The 16,493-nt window shown below is 36.8% G+C and overlaps 1 protein-coding gene across 17 annotated transcripts in view; it reads left to right on the top strand.

Annotated features, from left to right (window-relative positions):
* LOC140143876 (muscleblind-like protein 1) overlaps nucleotides 1-16,493 on the top strand; it is a 485,567-nt gene that overhangs the window by 393,279 nt on the left and 75,795 nt on the right. For all 17 annotated transcript variants that reach the window (XM_072165702.1, XM_072165703.1, XM_072165692.1 and 14 more), the window contains one exon: nucleotides 6,133-6,339. In XM_072165702.1, the coding sequence (XP_072021803.1) occupies nucleotides 6,232-6,339 (108 nt within the window). In that variant the 5' untranslated portion in view covers nucleotides 6,133-6,231. The remainder of the gene's footprint in view (nucleotides 1-6,132; nucleotides 6,340-16,493) is intronic.

The raw sequence follows: 16,493 nt of genomic DNA, 5'->3' as shown, positions 1-16,493 counted from the left end.
CTGGAGATACAGTGAGTATTTATATATATCTATACATTAGAAGTGGAATTGCAATTTGCACTGGAAGACATTGTTATATGAATAGCCTCTATTCCTAACAAATTGTTTTGGAAATTTTAGAATTATATAGCTTTTGTGATGCAATCAAGATAAATGAGTCTGATGTCAATCAAAATCAAAATTCAGTTTTTAATTTCATCACATGGGCCATTCTCAGAGCTTTGTTTTGCTGAAATCCCATCATTGATTAATCGGGTAAAACCTGGGCTAGGTCTCGTTTTTATCGGCGGTGCCTAAGAACTTTGACTTCACTATGCACCACAATGGCCTCCAGTGGCATAGTTCAAAAATCTCAATTGAACAATCATAGTGCAAAATTTGACCTCAAGTTGCAGAGTATGAGTTTTTGTACCTAAATTTTCAAAGGTCATTCAATGAATGTACAAATGTATCAGGTTAAAAAACTTTGTCCTGATAGATGAGCATGTTGTGGGTCCTAGTGCTTGTATACATATAGACTAATTCCAATCAGCCGTCTACACTTCGCATGTACTGTGTATGCTTCGTAGTGACGACTGATTATCTTACAGCCAATATCATGACGGACTTCTGAAAACTATTCAATGCGACTTCAGTTGTGCGCCGAAGCGCGACTGACTAGCGGCGCCAGCGTACTGCGTCGCTGTACCGCGCCGCTGTGACAAGATCGCGCTCTGAACTTCTAAAAACAACAAACTCGGTCAAAAGGTCAATTTGGACACAACTGCGCATGCTCTATGCCACAGGAATCCTGTTGCAAAATCCGTCACTTTTTTTCCACGTAGTTTTCTCAGTCGTCAATCCAGACGGTTGACGACTGAGGGCAGCAGTCTAGTATACATATGGGACAAGATTATCAAGATGAGTGGTCATTGTTAAAAATTGAGATATGATTGACAGAGCCTCTTTTGTATTCCATAATTTGTGTGCAATATGAAATATGAAAATACTTATCTCAGGAACCAAAAATCCAATTTCGATAGAGTTTTCAGAATACTCATCTATTTTTGAATGGGCATGAATGATAAATGAAAGATTGCAATTTGATCCCTCCCGATAAAGACTCGTTTATAGCTTCATCATATCACATATACGGACATAAATGATATATCAATAAGGATCAGCTGTAGATTTAGCTACTGTATGTCATCTCTATACAGACGGTCTTGGCAGGTATAGCTCAACAAGTGAGTCATCTTCCTGATGATTATACCACGCATCGGTTAAGGCTGGATTTACTCGGGCAAATAATAAGACAGATGGGGCTATGATGATGATGAGAAAGAGGAGGAGAGGAGGATTATGGTGGAAGATGGTTGGGGTTCTGCATCATTGTGATGTCTGGTCTTTCATTTGTTTCTTTGTATCCTCTTGTTATGCTTGATGGTGAGATGTGTAATTGTTTACCGTCTGGTCGGAGGGAAATAATATTTGTTAATACTTGTGCAGGATTTTGTCTTGATTCTTAATGATTTATGGTAATACTGTACTGTTTACCAGAATGTCGACTGCAGATCCATCGGATAATGCTTTTGTAATTTAAATTTCCCTCATTTGAGGGAATTGAATTTAATTTAATGGGAAATGAACTTTGCTGCTTGGATAATGTCACGATGAGGTTAGCATTCATTCCGTATTGAAAAGCGTGTTCCGAAGGATCTGCACTCGACCGGCCTCTTACAGCCTATGGTTAATTAACTAGTAGCTACTTAAAGACCTGAAACATTTTACCATTTTAGCAGATTTCACTGTTTTTTGTTGCTCAAATTTACATTTGAGCATAAAATTTACTTTTATTTTTCAGCCTATTTAGGCTATTCTACCACAATTTCACACTGTTTTTCAGCTTGTTTTGAGCATTTTCAGCTTTTTTTTTCAATAAAAGTCACTTCAGATCTGTACTTGACATCTACATTTTCTTGGTAAATTGAAGTGAGTGATGTCATACGTTGATAGGTGTGACAGTGTAAAGCTTTCTTCATATTGTCACACTGTCAGCCTCCAGAAACCAAATTAAGAGAAAGATAAAACTGGATTAGGGTTTGGGAAATACATTTAACCTGATTACTCTAGGTGTTGTATGTCCGATTAGTCCAGTTTTAGTTTCTCTGGGGAAGTTGGCATTGATTTTCAAGATATTTTCTAGTTGTGTCAGTGAGTGCAAGCTGTTGAACCATTGATCAAGTCCCGCACTTCAGCAAGTCCAGTCATTGGAAATTTGGTCCAGTCATCTGACGGTTGGCAAGTTGGTCCAGTCACGTGACAGTTGACAATTTGGTCCAGTCATCAGTGGTGCAGTTATGTGTCAGTTGGCAATTTGGTCCAGTTATGTAACAGTTGGGAATTTGGTCCAGTTATGTAACAGCCGTCAATTTGGTCCAGTTATGTGACAGTCAGCAATTTTGTCCAGTTATGTGACAGTCAGCAATTTGGTCCAGTTATGTGACAGTCGGCAAGTTGGTTCAGTTATGTGACAGTCGGCAATTTGGTCCAGTTATGTGACAGTCGGCAATTTGGTCCAGTTATGTGACAGTTGGCAATTTGGTCCAGTTATGTGACAGTCGGCAAGTTGGTCCAGTTATGTGACACCCAGCAAACACAAAACGTTTCCGACATCATTCGCAAAAGGTTATAAAAGGTTGTCAGAAAACGTTTAAATGTCGGGTTATATAAAGGGTATATTAAGAGTATAAAAGCGTTTTCATAACCTTTTTGATAATCTACTGCTCATCAAACAAAAATGTTTTACAGAAAACGTTTAAATGTCGGGTTATATAAAGGGTATAAAACGTTTTAATAACATTCCAAAAACATTCTTCAAAACTTGATACAATACATTCTAAACAGAATGTTATTTTGGGGTTAGAAAAATATTTTGCGAAAAATGTTTGCCCAAAATATTTTCAATAACGTTTAAAAAACATTTTCATGACCTCTATATAACCCGACATTTAAATGTTATTAAAAGGTCTTGAAAAAAACATTTTAAGAACATTTCTGTGTTTGCTGGGTTCAAACATTTTAACAAAATGTTATTTAAGTATTGACACAATATTTGGCAAAAATGTTTGTAAAAATAGTTTACAATAACATTTTTTGAAAACATTTAAAAATATTGTTGTAGTGTGTTTTCATACAAAAGCGTTTTAAAGCGTTATCATGACCTTTATATAACCCGACATTTTAATGTTATTAAAAGCGTTTTACCTAAACCAAAAGCCAAAATATAACTAAATTTAAAACGTTTTTGTGTTTGTTGGGTTGGTCCAGTTATGTAACAGTCGGCAATTTGGTCCAGTTATGTGACAGTCGGCAATTTGGTCCAGTTATGTGACAGTCGGCAATTTGGTCCAGCTATGTGACAGTCGGCAAGTTGGTCCAGTTATGTGACAGTCGGCAATTTGGTCCAGTTATGTGACAGTCGGCAAGTCCAGTTATGTGATAGGGGCAAGTTGGTCCAGTTATGTAACAGTTGGCAAGTCCAGTTATGTGATAGGGGCAAGTTGGTCCAGTTATGTGACAGTCGGCAATTTGGTCCAGTTATGTGACAGTCAGCAATTTGGTCCAGTTATGTGACAGTCGGCAATTTGGTCCAGTTATGTGACAGTCGGCAATTTGGTCCAGCTATGTGACAGTCGGCAAGTTGGTCCAGTTATGTGACAGTCGGCAATTTGGTCCAGTTATGTGACAGTCGGCAATTTGGTCCAGTTATGTGACAGTCGGCAATTTGGTCCAGTTATGTGACAGTCGGCAAGTTGGTCCAGTTATGTGACAGTCGGCAATTTGGTCCAGTTATGTGACAGTCAGCAATTTGGTCCAGTTATGTGACAGTCGGCAATTTGGTCCAGTTATGTGACAGTCGGCAAGTTGGTCCAGTTATGTGACAGTCGGCAATTTGGTCCAGTTATGTAACAGTCGGCAATTTGGTCCAGTCATGTGACAGTCGGCAAGTTGGTCCAGTTATGTGACAGTTGGCAATTTGGTCCAGTTATGTGACAGTCGGCAATTTGGTCCAGTTATGTGACAGTCAGCAATTTGGTCCAGTTATGTGACAGTTGGCAATTTTGTCCAGTTATGTGACAGTCGGCAATTTGGTCCAGTTATGTAACAGTTGGCAAGTCCAGTTATGTGATAGGGGCAAGTTGGTCCAGTTATGTGATAGTCAGCAATTTGGTCTAGGTAATTGACAGTCGGCAAGTTGGTCCAGTTATGTGACAGTCGGCAAGTTGGTCCTGTGGTGGGACAAGTGATAACGGCAGCCAACCATCACACCACCACTGTTATTATTATGATTATGATTTACAGTGATTCTGATTCTTAGAAGGGTTAACAATAGGCCATGTTCACATTTTATCACACATTAAGATTTGCAATGTAGGTCAATGTTTCATTCTAGCACTTATACTAGAATCGACAACATGCTCATCTATCAAGGCACAGTTCTTTAACCCTAATACATTTGTACAATCATTGAAATGACCTTTGAAAAATTGAGTACAAAAACTCATATTCTGCAACTTGAGGCCAAATTTTGCACTATGATTGTTCAATTAAGGTTATTGAACTATGCCACTGGAATGAGGCCATTGTGGTCCATAGTGTTACAGTAGCCTCAGTCACCTGTCACATTCAACATTATGCAACCCATGGGGTAAAACAACAACATTTTTTTTCTTTCATGAGTTGATGGAGAAGACCACCGAGTTTGTCACAAAGACAAAATGAACCCAAAACATTGAACAACAAACTATTTAACTAGTCCTTTATATGAATCACACTCATCAAAAAAAATCATCAGTTTTGAATAAATATAAGCAGACTTGCAAACTGTCCCTCATTTTGGGTTTACCAAAGTGAAACAGAGGGACAGTCCTGTTTTCTGAAAATTTCAGTGATGGCAAATTTTAATGTAAGAACAGCAGAAAATGATGCAAATTTCACTTTAAAATTTTGCTATAGCATTCTCTTTAGTCTATTGTGATAAATTCTGAAAGTATTGCACACCTCAAGTCTTTGAATTTATCAGTACCTGGTTTGTGTACATGTACAAGGTTTTGGTCTCAATCAATGTCCCTCTTTCTGACTTCGGTAGGTTGGCAGGTCTGAAGCTGTCTTCTATAACATCACATTCCCGAAACATTAGCAGCAATTTTATCTCACCTATGAAACTAACATCCTGCATTCATATCATAGATAGACAAAACTAGACCTTTGGGACCCGGCATGTAGACATGATAATAATATTTTATTGCAAGTTCAAGAAGACAACGTACTTTGAACATGTTTCTGAATTATGCACACAGCACTTTGTGTGAAATAACGCTGATTATGTGTTCAGGGACTTTGCCAAACTATTGTAATAGTAGGCTATGTTTTAAAACTTGCATAAGCATGTCAACTTATAAAAATAATTAGGTCAGCTAATTACATTAAGTAAGTTCACATGAAACAAAATTAATATCATTTTACTCAATTGATTAAAATTAATGTAATGCCATTCTTGAAAGTGGATTAACAGTATCAGATATTTCTGAAGTTGGGGAAGGGGTAATAAGTTGAGAAAGCAAAAATGGGTGTGGGGTGTGAAAAACAAAGGGAAAGTAAAATGTATGGTGTCCAAGGGTTCAGGACCCATTTTAGGGCCAGTAGTGGAGGTCCAGGGGAAGTAAACCATGAACTTTCATCCTTTTGGATGAAAGACCCAGGGAAGCATAAAATAATTATATATATACATATTTATATTCGCTACTTGCATGGTTCTGCCATTATGCACAATGTGTGGGGAGAGCCTCGAACTGGCAGCATACATGAAAGGAACAATTACATAACCTTACACAGAAAGTTATATGACTTGTTTGATCCCCTTTCATGTATGTTGCCAGTTCAGGGCTCTCCCCGCACATAGTGCATAATGGTGGAACCATGCAAGTAGCGAATAACACCATTAATGTGTACATATGAGCTGACTAGGGGTAGGGGTCAAAGGTTATTATAGGGAGAATCCCACTCACAAGTCTGCTATTAGCCATCTTTCTCCAAGAATAAGTGAAAAGTTATAACAATATTTTTCCATTTTTGTCTGTCTGTTTACAGGGCCGCTGCACACGTGAGAACTGCAAGTACCTGCACCCACCACCTCACCTGAAAACCCAGCTGGAAATTAACGGACGAAATAACTTGGCCGCCCAGAAAATGCTACAAAACATACAGAGCCAACAGTTGATGCACACGGCTGCCGCCGCCGCTGCAATGCAACAATTGCCCGGTGTATTACCGCCCCAATCTCTACCCTCTGCTGTGGTGAGTAGCGCCCCCTTGTGGTACCATTTTTTATCAGTCTCTTACACTGACCACTGTAATGTCATTCATGTTGAAGCAGCTGGCAAGGGTTTTATTGTTTATTGCCTGCATGATGCATTTATGGTTACAAACCTAGAAGTTAGAAATTGAGACCAACAAAACGTGAATCCCTAGCATTTGTTAAGCCCTGTGAACAGCCGGTGGCTTAGTTCAGAATTGGGTTAAGGAAAGCCCTGTGAACAATACCTGGCCTAGTTTAAAATTGGGTAAAGAATTTTGGTTTCAATAAAACTTAATCAAATCATCTTATAATTTTAGTCCACCTGTGTGTCTGATATGTGAATTGGGCATTTTCAATAAACTCTTAAATTGGTATAAATTGGAGAGAAATTGTTCAGAAACAACACAGAAGAAAATCTTGTGAGGAAATATAATATAATGGATCTTCTAGTATTTGTCCATAAAAACTGGAAATCGCAAAATGGGGATATGCAAATGTTTTGTGAATATTATACTAGCACTATTGCTTTAATGCTATAAAAAGTAGGCCTATATTTCAAGATTGCATGTCAAATAAATCGCCCAAAAAGTTATGTTTTGTTGGTCTGAATTTACAACTCTCAGGTTGTTTTTTTCACTCGAATTCCCTGTATCCTTTCCACCATTAGCAGAAGTGGCAGCCTTTATTTATTATTATAATTATTGCAGAAATTGGCAAAAATATTACCAAATACGGGCTTTTGCAGCATGACATAATTGGTGCATGTACAAAATACATTGTTGGTTGGTTGACACACGGTATTACATGTATGTCTATAGGCTATCATCAGTATATATATATATCTACACATTCTTCCCTCAGTCCTGATATAACCTGTGATGAGAGACTTTTCTATCGCAACCTTTTTACGACCGGAGGTGGTATCTTTTATCAATTTGACTTACTTTATGTCTTCCTCGTTGTCATGGTAACGCTATCTTTATTTTGATATGATTTGGGGAGAGAAAAAGTGCATCCGGTATATGCAGAGTTCACCTTATTTTCGCTTGGAATCGCAACAGATTGTGAGGTCGAAGGTCAGTTTATGGAGAATCAGACTGGTATAATCGTAGGTCCGGTGTTCAAATCTTGTATGGTCGGGGGTTTATTTTTTCCATTTCCCCACAAGCTGTGATTCATGTTGTAATGTTCAAATCAGTTTTGGTTAAAATTATGCACTTTTCAAAAGTTTAAGGCATACATCAGAATAGAACACTCTTTTGAAAATGTTTTCAAAATTATTTAGATTTGTCAACATCACAATTCCAAAATTGTTGCAATTAATAGGGGGAAAAGAACAAACAAAAAAATACAAATAAAACTTTGACTTATCTGCTGTAATTTTAATAGGCCAAGGAATAGACTATGAATTACAAAAATTTAAAATAACCATGCTAAATGTGTAATAAAGATGACATAAAAAAGACATATATGACAGTAAGTTAGTGATATAAAGATGCAACCTTTTAAGATAATAGCGGTGCTTTGGCAAATCAACTTTCTTGATTTCAGTATCATCTTCCAAATCAAGTTTATCATTGCCATGGGCACTACTGACTGGATTATCAATCTCTAAGAACTATTTTGATTGGTTATAAAGAGGGCTATATCAATGTTTTGAGCCAATCAGAGATATGGTAAGATTAGTCAGTCATGCTGATGGGAATTTAGCTGAAATCTAAAAGCTCTGTTTGGATTGGTTATTCAGGTGATTACATCATGTAATTAACCAATCAGGGGCATCGTAAGAAAAGTAGTAGTGCACATGCTGCTAAGGTAAAAGGAAGATCTTTGCATAGAAAATGTTTCTCACTCTCATCATCTCATAGTGAAGTCATCACTATGACACAATGGGAGACCCCACCCCGGCCACCACAAGTTGATTATTCATCATACACTTAGTGAGTCGAAAAATGAACTTCTTCCTGAATCGTCTTGTCTTTTATCTTTCTGTATTTCTCTGTCTGACAAGCTTTCTCTTTGCACTCTTTTTGTCTTGTTTTTAATCAGTTTGCTTGCTTTTATTTGCATGATTTGTATTTAAGTATGAGGATTTGGCAACAGTCGATTTCAGCTTTTCACTTGGTGCAAGCTGCATTTTGTCCCATTTGCACCAAATATTACATCCCAACCCTGTTTGGTTTTTGCTCAGACCATTTTTTGCAAAAAAAAAAAAAAAGAAGACTTTTTTTTGGAAGGGAAACCTCATTTTCTTGCTAACATATCCAGTTGATCTGCATTCATTACCGTATTTCCTCAAATAGTTGCCATCCTTCAATAAATGCCCCCCGCCCAAACAACTAAAGCCCCCCCCTCTGAATAAAGGACCCAATTGGACATGTTTTGACTGCAATACTACAAATTTCACCTGAAAAAAATCACAAAAACAGTGCGTAAAGTCTCAAAATACTTTTTTTCAATGTCCGTGACTGAGAAGCCATCAGAGGATGATTGTAAACCTGGAAGTGAACCGAAGTCATTAATCCTAAGTTCATCATTTCAGCTTGATTTATAAGCTTACCTAATAATTTTAACAGGAATTATAGGTCTAAAAATGGCCTCTAATAAATGCCCCCCCCCCCTTTTGGAAATGCAACGCCCCTGGGAGGAAATACGGTTTGTTATTTTCCCAGCAAACAGTTGCAAATTTTGGCTGCATATCTTGGCGTTGGTTTTTTTTATGGGCTCAAACTTAGAGAATGGAACTACTTTTTTTTTTCTCTTGCTAATATCATTATTATTTGTCAGCTTGTTGAAAGAATGCTTGCTTTTTTGTGTGAAATTTTCACGATCAAATATATGGATGAGCATTACTCTTCGCACAGACGATGCTGCTTATACTGCATGTTTTTTGGCAAAGCCGTCTAGGTTTGGCACTATGCATTTTGCACTAGTTGTCCCATTGAATTGTTTATAACTTGCGTATTATTTTCTTGATAAATTGTGTGTCATTAAACTCTTTGTTTCAATTAAGGGGATTATGTGTTGATTAATCAATTAATTGATTTCATTGTGATATGGTCAATGTCAGTAGAAGTAATTCAACAATTATGGTTGTGATGTTATGGGCATTGCCCTTAATATCAGTCATTTAGCATTTAAAGTAACAACATTTGATAATTAGTGACATGGTCGATATCAGTAGAAATTAAAGTGTAAATCTACAGTACGTTAACAATAGTTGTGGTACTATGGGCATAGCCCTTAATATCAGTCATTGGCGTTTAAAGTAACAACATAAGATAATTAGTGACATGGGCGATATCAGTAGAAGTAAAAGTGGAAATTTACAGTACTTTAACAATAGTTGTTATGTAATGGACATGAATCTTGGTCATTTAGCATTTAAATTAACAACATTCTGAAAAATAATTTCTTAACGACTTGAAGCGATTGATGCGCGACCTCAAAGTGGAAATCTACAGTACTTTAACAATAGTTGTGATGTAATGGGCATGAATCTTGGTCATTAGCATTTAAAGTAACAACATTCTGAAAAATAATTTGTTAACGACTTGAAGCGAGTGATGCGCGACCTCAAAGTGGAAATCTACAGTACTTTAACAATAGTTCTGATGTAATGGGCATGAATCTTGGTCATTAATATTTTTAATGACTTGAAGCAAGTGATGTGCGACCTCAAAGAAAGTGGAAATCTACAGTTCTTAAACAATAGTTGTGATGTAATTATAGCTCTGAATCTCGGTCATTAGCATTTAAAGTAACAACATTCTGAAAAATAATTTGTTAACGACTTGAAACAAGTGATCTGAGTGCATGACCTCATCACTCGCTGGTCGATATTAGTAGATTTGCATATCGGATTTGTTGGGAAGTGGAAGGAACATTGAATAGCAATTTTAATGGGTAGACCTTATCATCTATACCAACTGAGCATGTTATTAAGTGATGCTCGAAGAAGAAGGGGGGAAATTAATTTATTTTACACCTAATGTTCAAAATAAAGGGTTAGTTGACTTGACAATACCATGAGATGTCTCAACTCGTTACAACTCTGGTCAAGGACGAACAAACCAATTTTTCTTGGCCTATTAGATAAATGAAAAACTTGCGTAGTAAACTTAAATCGTCAATAACTTTTACATTCCACACACAGTGCTATATTTCATAAGTAGCTTTAGCTAATTTGTTGGTTATGTGAGCAGATCACCGCTGATCATAGGCTTATATCTGATGCAAAACTTGTTTAATTAATGTTGCATTTGATGGATGACTGAAGAATGGGAGCTTTTAAGTCATGATATCTATGTGTCATAAATACTGTGTTACGTATACTATGACAAATAACCCACAAGAGGAACGGCGGTATTTGGGCATGTTACACACACACAAGCTCAAGATCATTTTCTTACCGGATTTGCGCCTGAAAATGTCCCGAGGACATTCTCGCGGATTCTTGGATCACATTTTAGATATGTCACTTATAAGGCGATACCACAGTAGGGAGTCTTTGCGTTCCCATCATGCATTATTCCATTGCCTCCTTTTCCTGCCCAACAACGATGTGTGATTTAGCACAATGGGCTATTCCATTTAAAATCCACACTACCCCTGTGGAAGATTTGGTTAAAATCTTCCACAGAGGGAGTATGAGTTTCAAATATAATGGACAATTGGGTAACTTCCATTTGAAATACTCATTCTCGTTGTAGAACATAATACAGGGGGAGTACTAGTATGGGTTTCAAAATGATTAACCCTGACCAATTACAGTTGAAAAACATACTCCCCCTGTGGTAGATATTTCCAAAATCTTCCACAGGGGTAGTGTGGATTTTAAATAGAATAGCCCAGCAATGCATCATGGGAAGGCATTTTATTCTGTTGCTAGGTGATACTTTATCTTTGTTGCATCGGCAAAAAGAGGTGCCATTGTTTTATAATAATATATCGGCTCAAATACACTTAATTTGAATGCAATGCAAAATATGCTAATTATGTTTTATACAAATTACAATTTCGGTTTAGTTGACTAAATTTTCAGTATTAGATGAATAACTTAAGTGTCCTATTTGGTCTGAAGGGATATCGGCAGCATTGTTGTTCTACTTAAATATCATTTGAATATTAAAACTGGTTCATATTGGTGCATATTGAGGTTGAAAGTAATAATTGCTGTAATGGTTAAGAGCTTACTACAGCATTGTTCATCAAATGAACAAATTGTAGGAAAGGGTTTAAATCAGAGCTCTTGGTATGATGGGTCCACTTCATTGAAGTAAAATGGTAAATAGTACATTTATATTAGTAAAGAAAGAGAAAAGATTCGGTTTTTGCTTAAAGAGGTATTTTGTAATCCACAGCCTCATCCCCCCACTTTTCTCCAAAAAATTGGGATTTTAATAGGAAACCTCTGGCTACATAATGTTATGTACAAAAAAATTAAGCAAAAATATCGTCAAATTGGATTTATGTTCTGGCATACCAGAACGAAATTATAACATAGTCACCTTTGGAGCAGTGTAATACACATAATCGAATCGTGCATAACTCGCAAGTTACTCAAAATGGGATCAATTGAAATTTTGGGAATAAGCTTTTTTTGTGGACATCTACTGAAAAAAGTCATAAAAAGAGGATTCTAGAATGGCTAAATACTCCTTAAAAGTTAATGCAACAAGAAAGGTTATTGACATTATGTTGTCTCCCAATATTTGCTTGTTATACGGTAATGTAAATAATCCCTTTGTTTTACAAAACAGTAGCAGGTTCAAGTCAAATCACAATGCACTATAAAACACTTGAGTCTAAGTATAGAGAGAAGCTATATAAATCATACAATGGGCATTTATTTGAATGTTTGTTCAAGCGCTTTGTGGCAAATGTCAGCTTGTAGTAGAACCAAGTGTTTTGATGCAATAAGCGATAACCGAGTCAATTTTGTATTCAAGTCATCCTTCCTAATGGTTCCAATCATCTCCGCTCCGACTCGTAGTTTAGCCTCATCGGATAATATTATCACACAAGATACAAAAGCTTACTTTTCAAATCATCCGTTACAAGACATTAGGAAAATTAGAGCCATAAATTACTACTTAAAAACAATGAAACCGTCCCTGACAAGGGTACGTATATACCGACGTAGCACAATGATATTTATAGTATATAAGAAAGCGTTCTAAGGAATTGGATTTTGTTTTTTTGATTTGATAAGGAAAAGCAGTTGATATGCGACGGACAGAGAGATGAAATTGATTATTGTTGTTGCGTGTCTGACTAGCTGAGTATTTTGATAGTTTACAAGTCAACGTCCTGATCGTCATATTCTCTCTCCGCTCAAACCTTCTCCGTTTGTAATTTGCTCTTCTAAAGACGCATGAAGCCAATAACGTTTATCCGTGATATGGACACAACACAGTGCACAACCGATCGCTAGATAAACACTGGCTGACTGAGGATAACCCCTCTTGTGCGGTGATTAGCTTTCGCCGAGTCGATACCGAGCTGACTCATTTTCAACGAGTCTCCTTTGTCAATTTTCCCTCTTCTTCACCATCAGCGCTAGTTTTTAATTCATTTAGATCATTGTGCTTGTATAGGAAAGCATTTTTTCTCCTCAAATGGTAATTTAATTTAGTTTACGTCTTTAAAGTTCTGTGAATTGTGGTGAGACGTTCATCCCTGTAATTGCCTGTAAGGTCGGGACTAGTCAATCCATTCAGAATTGTGTTTGTTTGATTGTAATATCATGCTATTCATGTGAGGGCTATCTTCAGTAGATAGCACTGGGGGATTAATGCTCTGCGTGCTTGCCATAGGTTTTGAGATATTGTCTCCAAATATCAAGAGCTATCTCAAGAACCACTGAACCAATACTGGGCTTGTTTATACTCATTTTAATGCATTTTTCATGCTGATTCCAAATATTGTCATGCAAATGCACAATTCTAAAATATTTGAATTTTTGAAAATTTGAAACTTTGTTTGCAGTCAACACCAGTATGGAGTATTAAACACAATTAAGCTATTTCTCACTTTTGAGAGCAACAAAATTATGCAAATTCGCAAACATGATATTGTCTGCTAACTTGTAAAGAATATTACTTTCATGGCAATTTGAATTTATGAATTTAATTGCGAGACTCTTTGCATAAATCATGAAATTAAAACGGTGTGTAAAAATAAGTCATTATACATTATTAAACGTTGTCTCAACATGGCTTACAAAACACATTTCAATCAGCAAATACTCTTAAGACATTTCAAAAGATATTACAAGTGTTCTTTATTAAAGAGGGAGTCTGGAGAGAAGGCAAAATTGCTTTATTTGTATCTTAACGATATTTTGCGAGGTCATGAACTGAATGAAAATGACCTTGTACATTATTAGTTTTGTCGGGGAGTCTCACTATGGACCACAATTCAGTATCGAAGTTACGTAATGTTACTATGCCAACGGGATCACGCGCCAGAGTAATGAACTACGATCGAAACAATCACCACACAAAGTATATGGTACTCGTAGGATATCAAAATAGCGTGATCCGGTAACCAAGAGAATTACGTAACCACTTCGATGCTGAATAGCCTCATCCCAATGGCATAGTCCAATAACCTCAATTACATAATCATAGTGCAAAATTTGATTTCAAGTTGCAGAGTATGAGTTTTTGTACCCAAATTTTCAAAGGTCATTCAATGAATGTACAAATGTATTGGGGTTTAAGAACTGTGCCACTGATAAATGAGCATGTTGTGGATCCTAGTGTCTTGAAGGTACAAAGAAGGAAACACATGTATGAAATGGAAGCGTAGTACATACATTTTGTGATTGGGAAAGAGTGAGTTTACATCTTCAAATTTTGTGATTACATAATAGAAAAGTGAACTATTTTAAGAATATCAGAATTGTGTGACTGTGTAATACCCTTAAATGAAAGTCCCCGTATAAACTTGCAGGGCCTCTTTAGATGCGGTATACAAAATTACATAGTGAAACTGCTCAACATGCATACCTGCTCAATATCTGTATTTTGAGCCGAGCACTTATTATTGTATTTGACTGGTGAGCTAGTTGAAGAGGAGAAAACGCAGACTAGCGCTTGCCAGAGTATGGTTAGTAGTAGTAGCGCTCGGCACGGCTCGATTCCAGTCGTTCATAGCACCGGTTATGTACACATGAAAGCCGAGATGAATTGTATTTGTGCCTAGTGCTTGTCACAACTCTAAAGCTTAGTGCATCGCATACCTAACCAATGTAGACAAACAAAACTTGATGATTTAGCCCGGTTTTTGTTTGAAAATCCGATCTCAAGAACAAGACGATCGATACTGTGCATGCTAAGACTCGGCAAAATAAATTTTGATGATAATGTTGGGGTGTAATCGTTAAAAATTTAATAATTCTGAAATTGTTGGATGGGAAGAATAAAAAATTAATTTGTATTTGATGTTAGCGAGCATTGTGTTAGCTCTGCTGCTCTAATTTTGATGACAGAATGCCGGGGAACTATCGCAATCAGTCAACCTAGTATAACTGTATAAAGATAGAAGTAATCTCATCTGAATGGCACAGTTTGTTAACCTCTAATCAACTATCATTATCTCACAATTTGACCTCAGGTTGTGGAGTATGAGTTTTTGTACCCAACGCATGCAGAGGTCATTCTGTGAATGTACAAATGTATTGAGGTCGGAGAACTTCGTCCTGGTAGTGAGAATGTTTTAAATCTTAGCATATTTTGTCAAAAATACACTCTTTGTAGTGATTAGCTTTACTGTTACTACGGTACAAAAAGGTTATGGGAGGGTATAGCTTTAAAAGTGCAGTTGTGTGTGAGTATGTTTTGTTCCTTCATTATCTGTTTGTGGTGTCTTGGATGGAGTGAATAATAGCTGATAGGACTTTTTGTTTTTAGTTGTTCAGTTTCAATATTATTTTAATCACTAAAAACTATTTTAAACAGAAAACAATAAAGTTTCCTTAGTCTTCTACGGAACAAATCTGTCACAAACTTGCTTACCATTTTACACATATTTGTGCACAAGTACCATGGGCGTCAATCCTGGGGGACGCGGGAACACGTCTCTCCCACATTTTTTGACAAAATGAGCAATTTTTTTGTCTTTTCAGCCACTTTTTGACAATTTAGTGTAAATGTCCCACCCCCTACTTTTCAATATGGCTAGTACACATACTGCAAGATGCCTTAAGTAGCCCAATCAACAAGAGTGTTGCCATAATCTGTGATAACGGGCACAATGCAATACACTATCTTCTATTGCTCTGTAGTTGATACCTGGAAAGTTCCAGGAACAAATCAAATTTAGGGCTTCCATGCTAAACACCCACTCTGCAGACAAGAGTAAATAATAACAGTATTGAATTTCATTAGGTTCAAATTTATGGTTTCAAATTTTGACCCTTTTTGGCATTTGTTATTTACTGTTGAATAAGCCTATTGAATGATTGCACATGAACAGTAATGATTCATATACATGTTTTTTACAATGATTTTGCAACTTTTATGACCAGACAGAATAAATTTGACATTGAATTTTCATTTGATCGATTAGTTCAACTATGCTAGCTCTTTTCAACCTTTTTGTCACATCATGTGCATCAAAAGATTCAACTAGTAAACACCTTGGAACAAAAATATTACAGGGTTTTTTGCTGGACTGGCACAATGAGTTCTTCCACACTTTGTTAATTTTGTCTGACACACGGGTCAGCAGCATTGTCAAAAAAATTGCTGAAATTATGGTCCTGCCACTAGAGTGATTGTTCGATCAAGAACAAGTAACAGAGGTTGTACCTTGTTGGGTAAATAACACATTCCATGCACTTTCATATCTAGTATAGTGACTTGTTACAGTAAGGCTTTATAGTTGTAGTGGTGTGCGTAAAGTTGGGGGCAAGGCAAGGGACACATCCTCATTTTACTGTCGGTCAGGGAGTCCTTACAGTCCTATACGGTAGTGATTGGGGTTTGCGGAGGAAAGGACAAAGGAGCATTACATTTTAGGGTATAACAGATTATAAGTCGGGGGAGCGGAATTGTATGAAGGCAGTGCTGAGAACTGACCTTAGTCTATCACATGGGGGTGAGAGTAGATTTCAAATGGGAGTCACCCATTAAGGTAATCCATT

The sequence above is a fragment of the Amphiura filiformis genome, unplaced genomic scaffold, assembly GCF_039555335.1.
Source record: "Amphiura filiformis unplaced genomic scaffold, Afil_fr2py scaffold_31, whole genome shotgun sequence".
Classification (NCBI taxonomy): domain Eukaryota; kingdom Metazoa; phylum Echinodermata; class Ophiuroidea; order Amphilepidida; family Amphiuridae; genus Amphiura; species Amphiura filiformis.
Note: the sequence above shows the minus strand (reverse complement) of the source record. Positions and strands in the feature narration are given on the sequence as shown.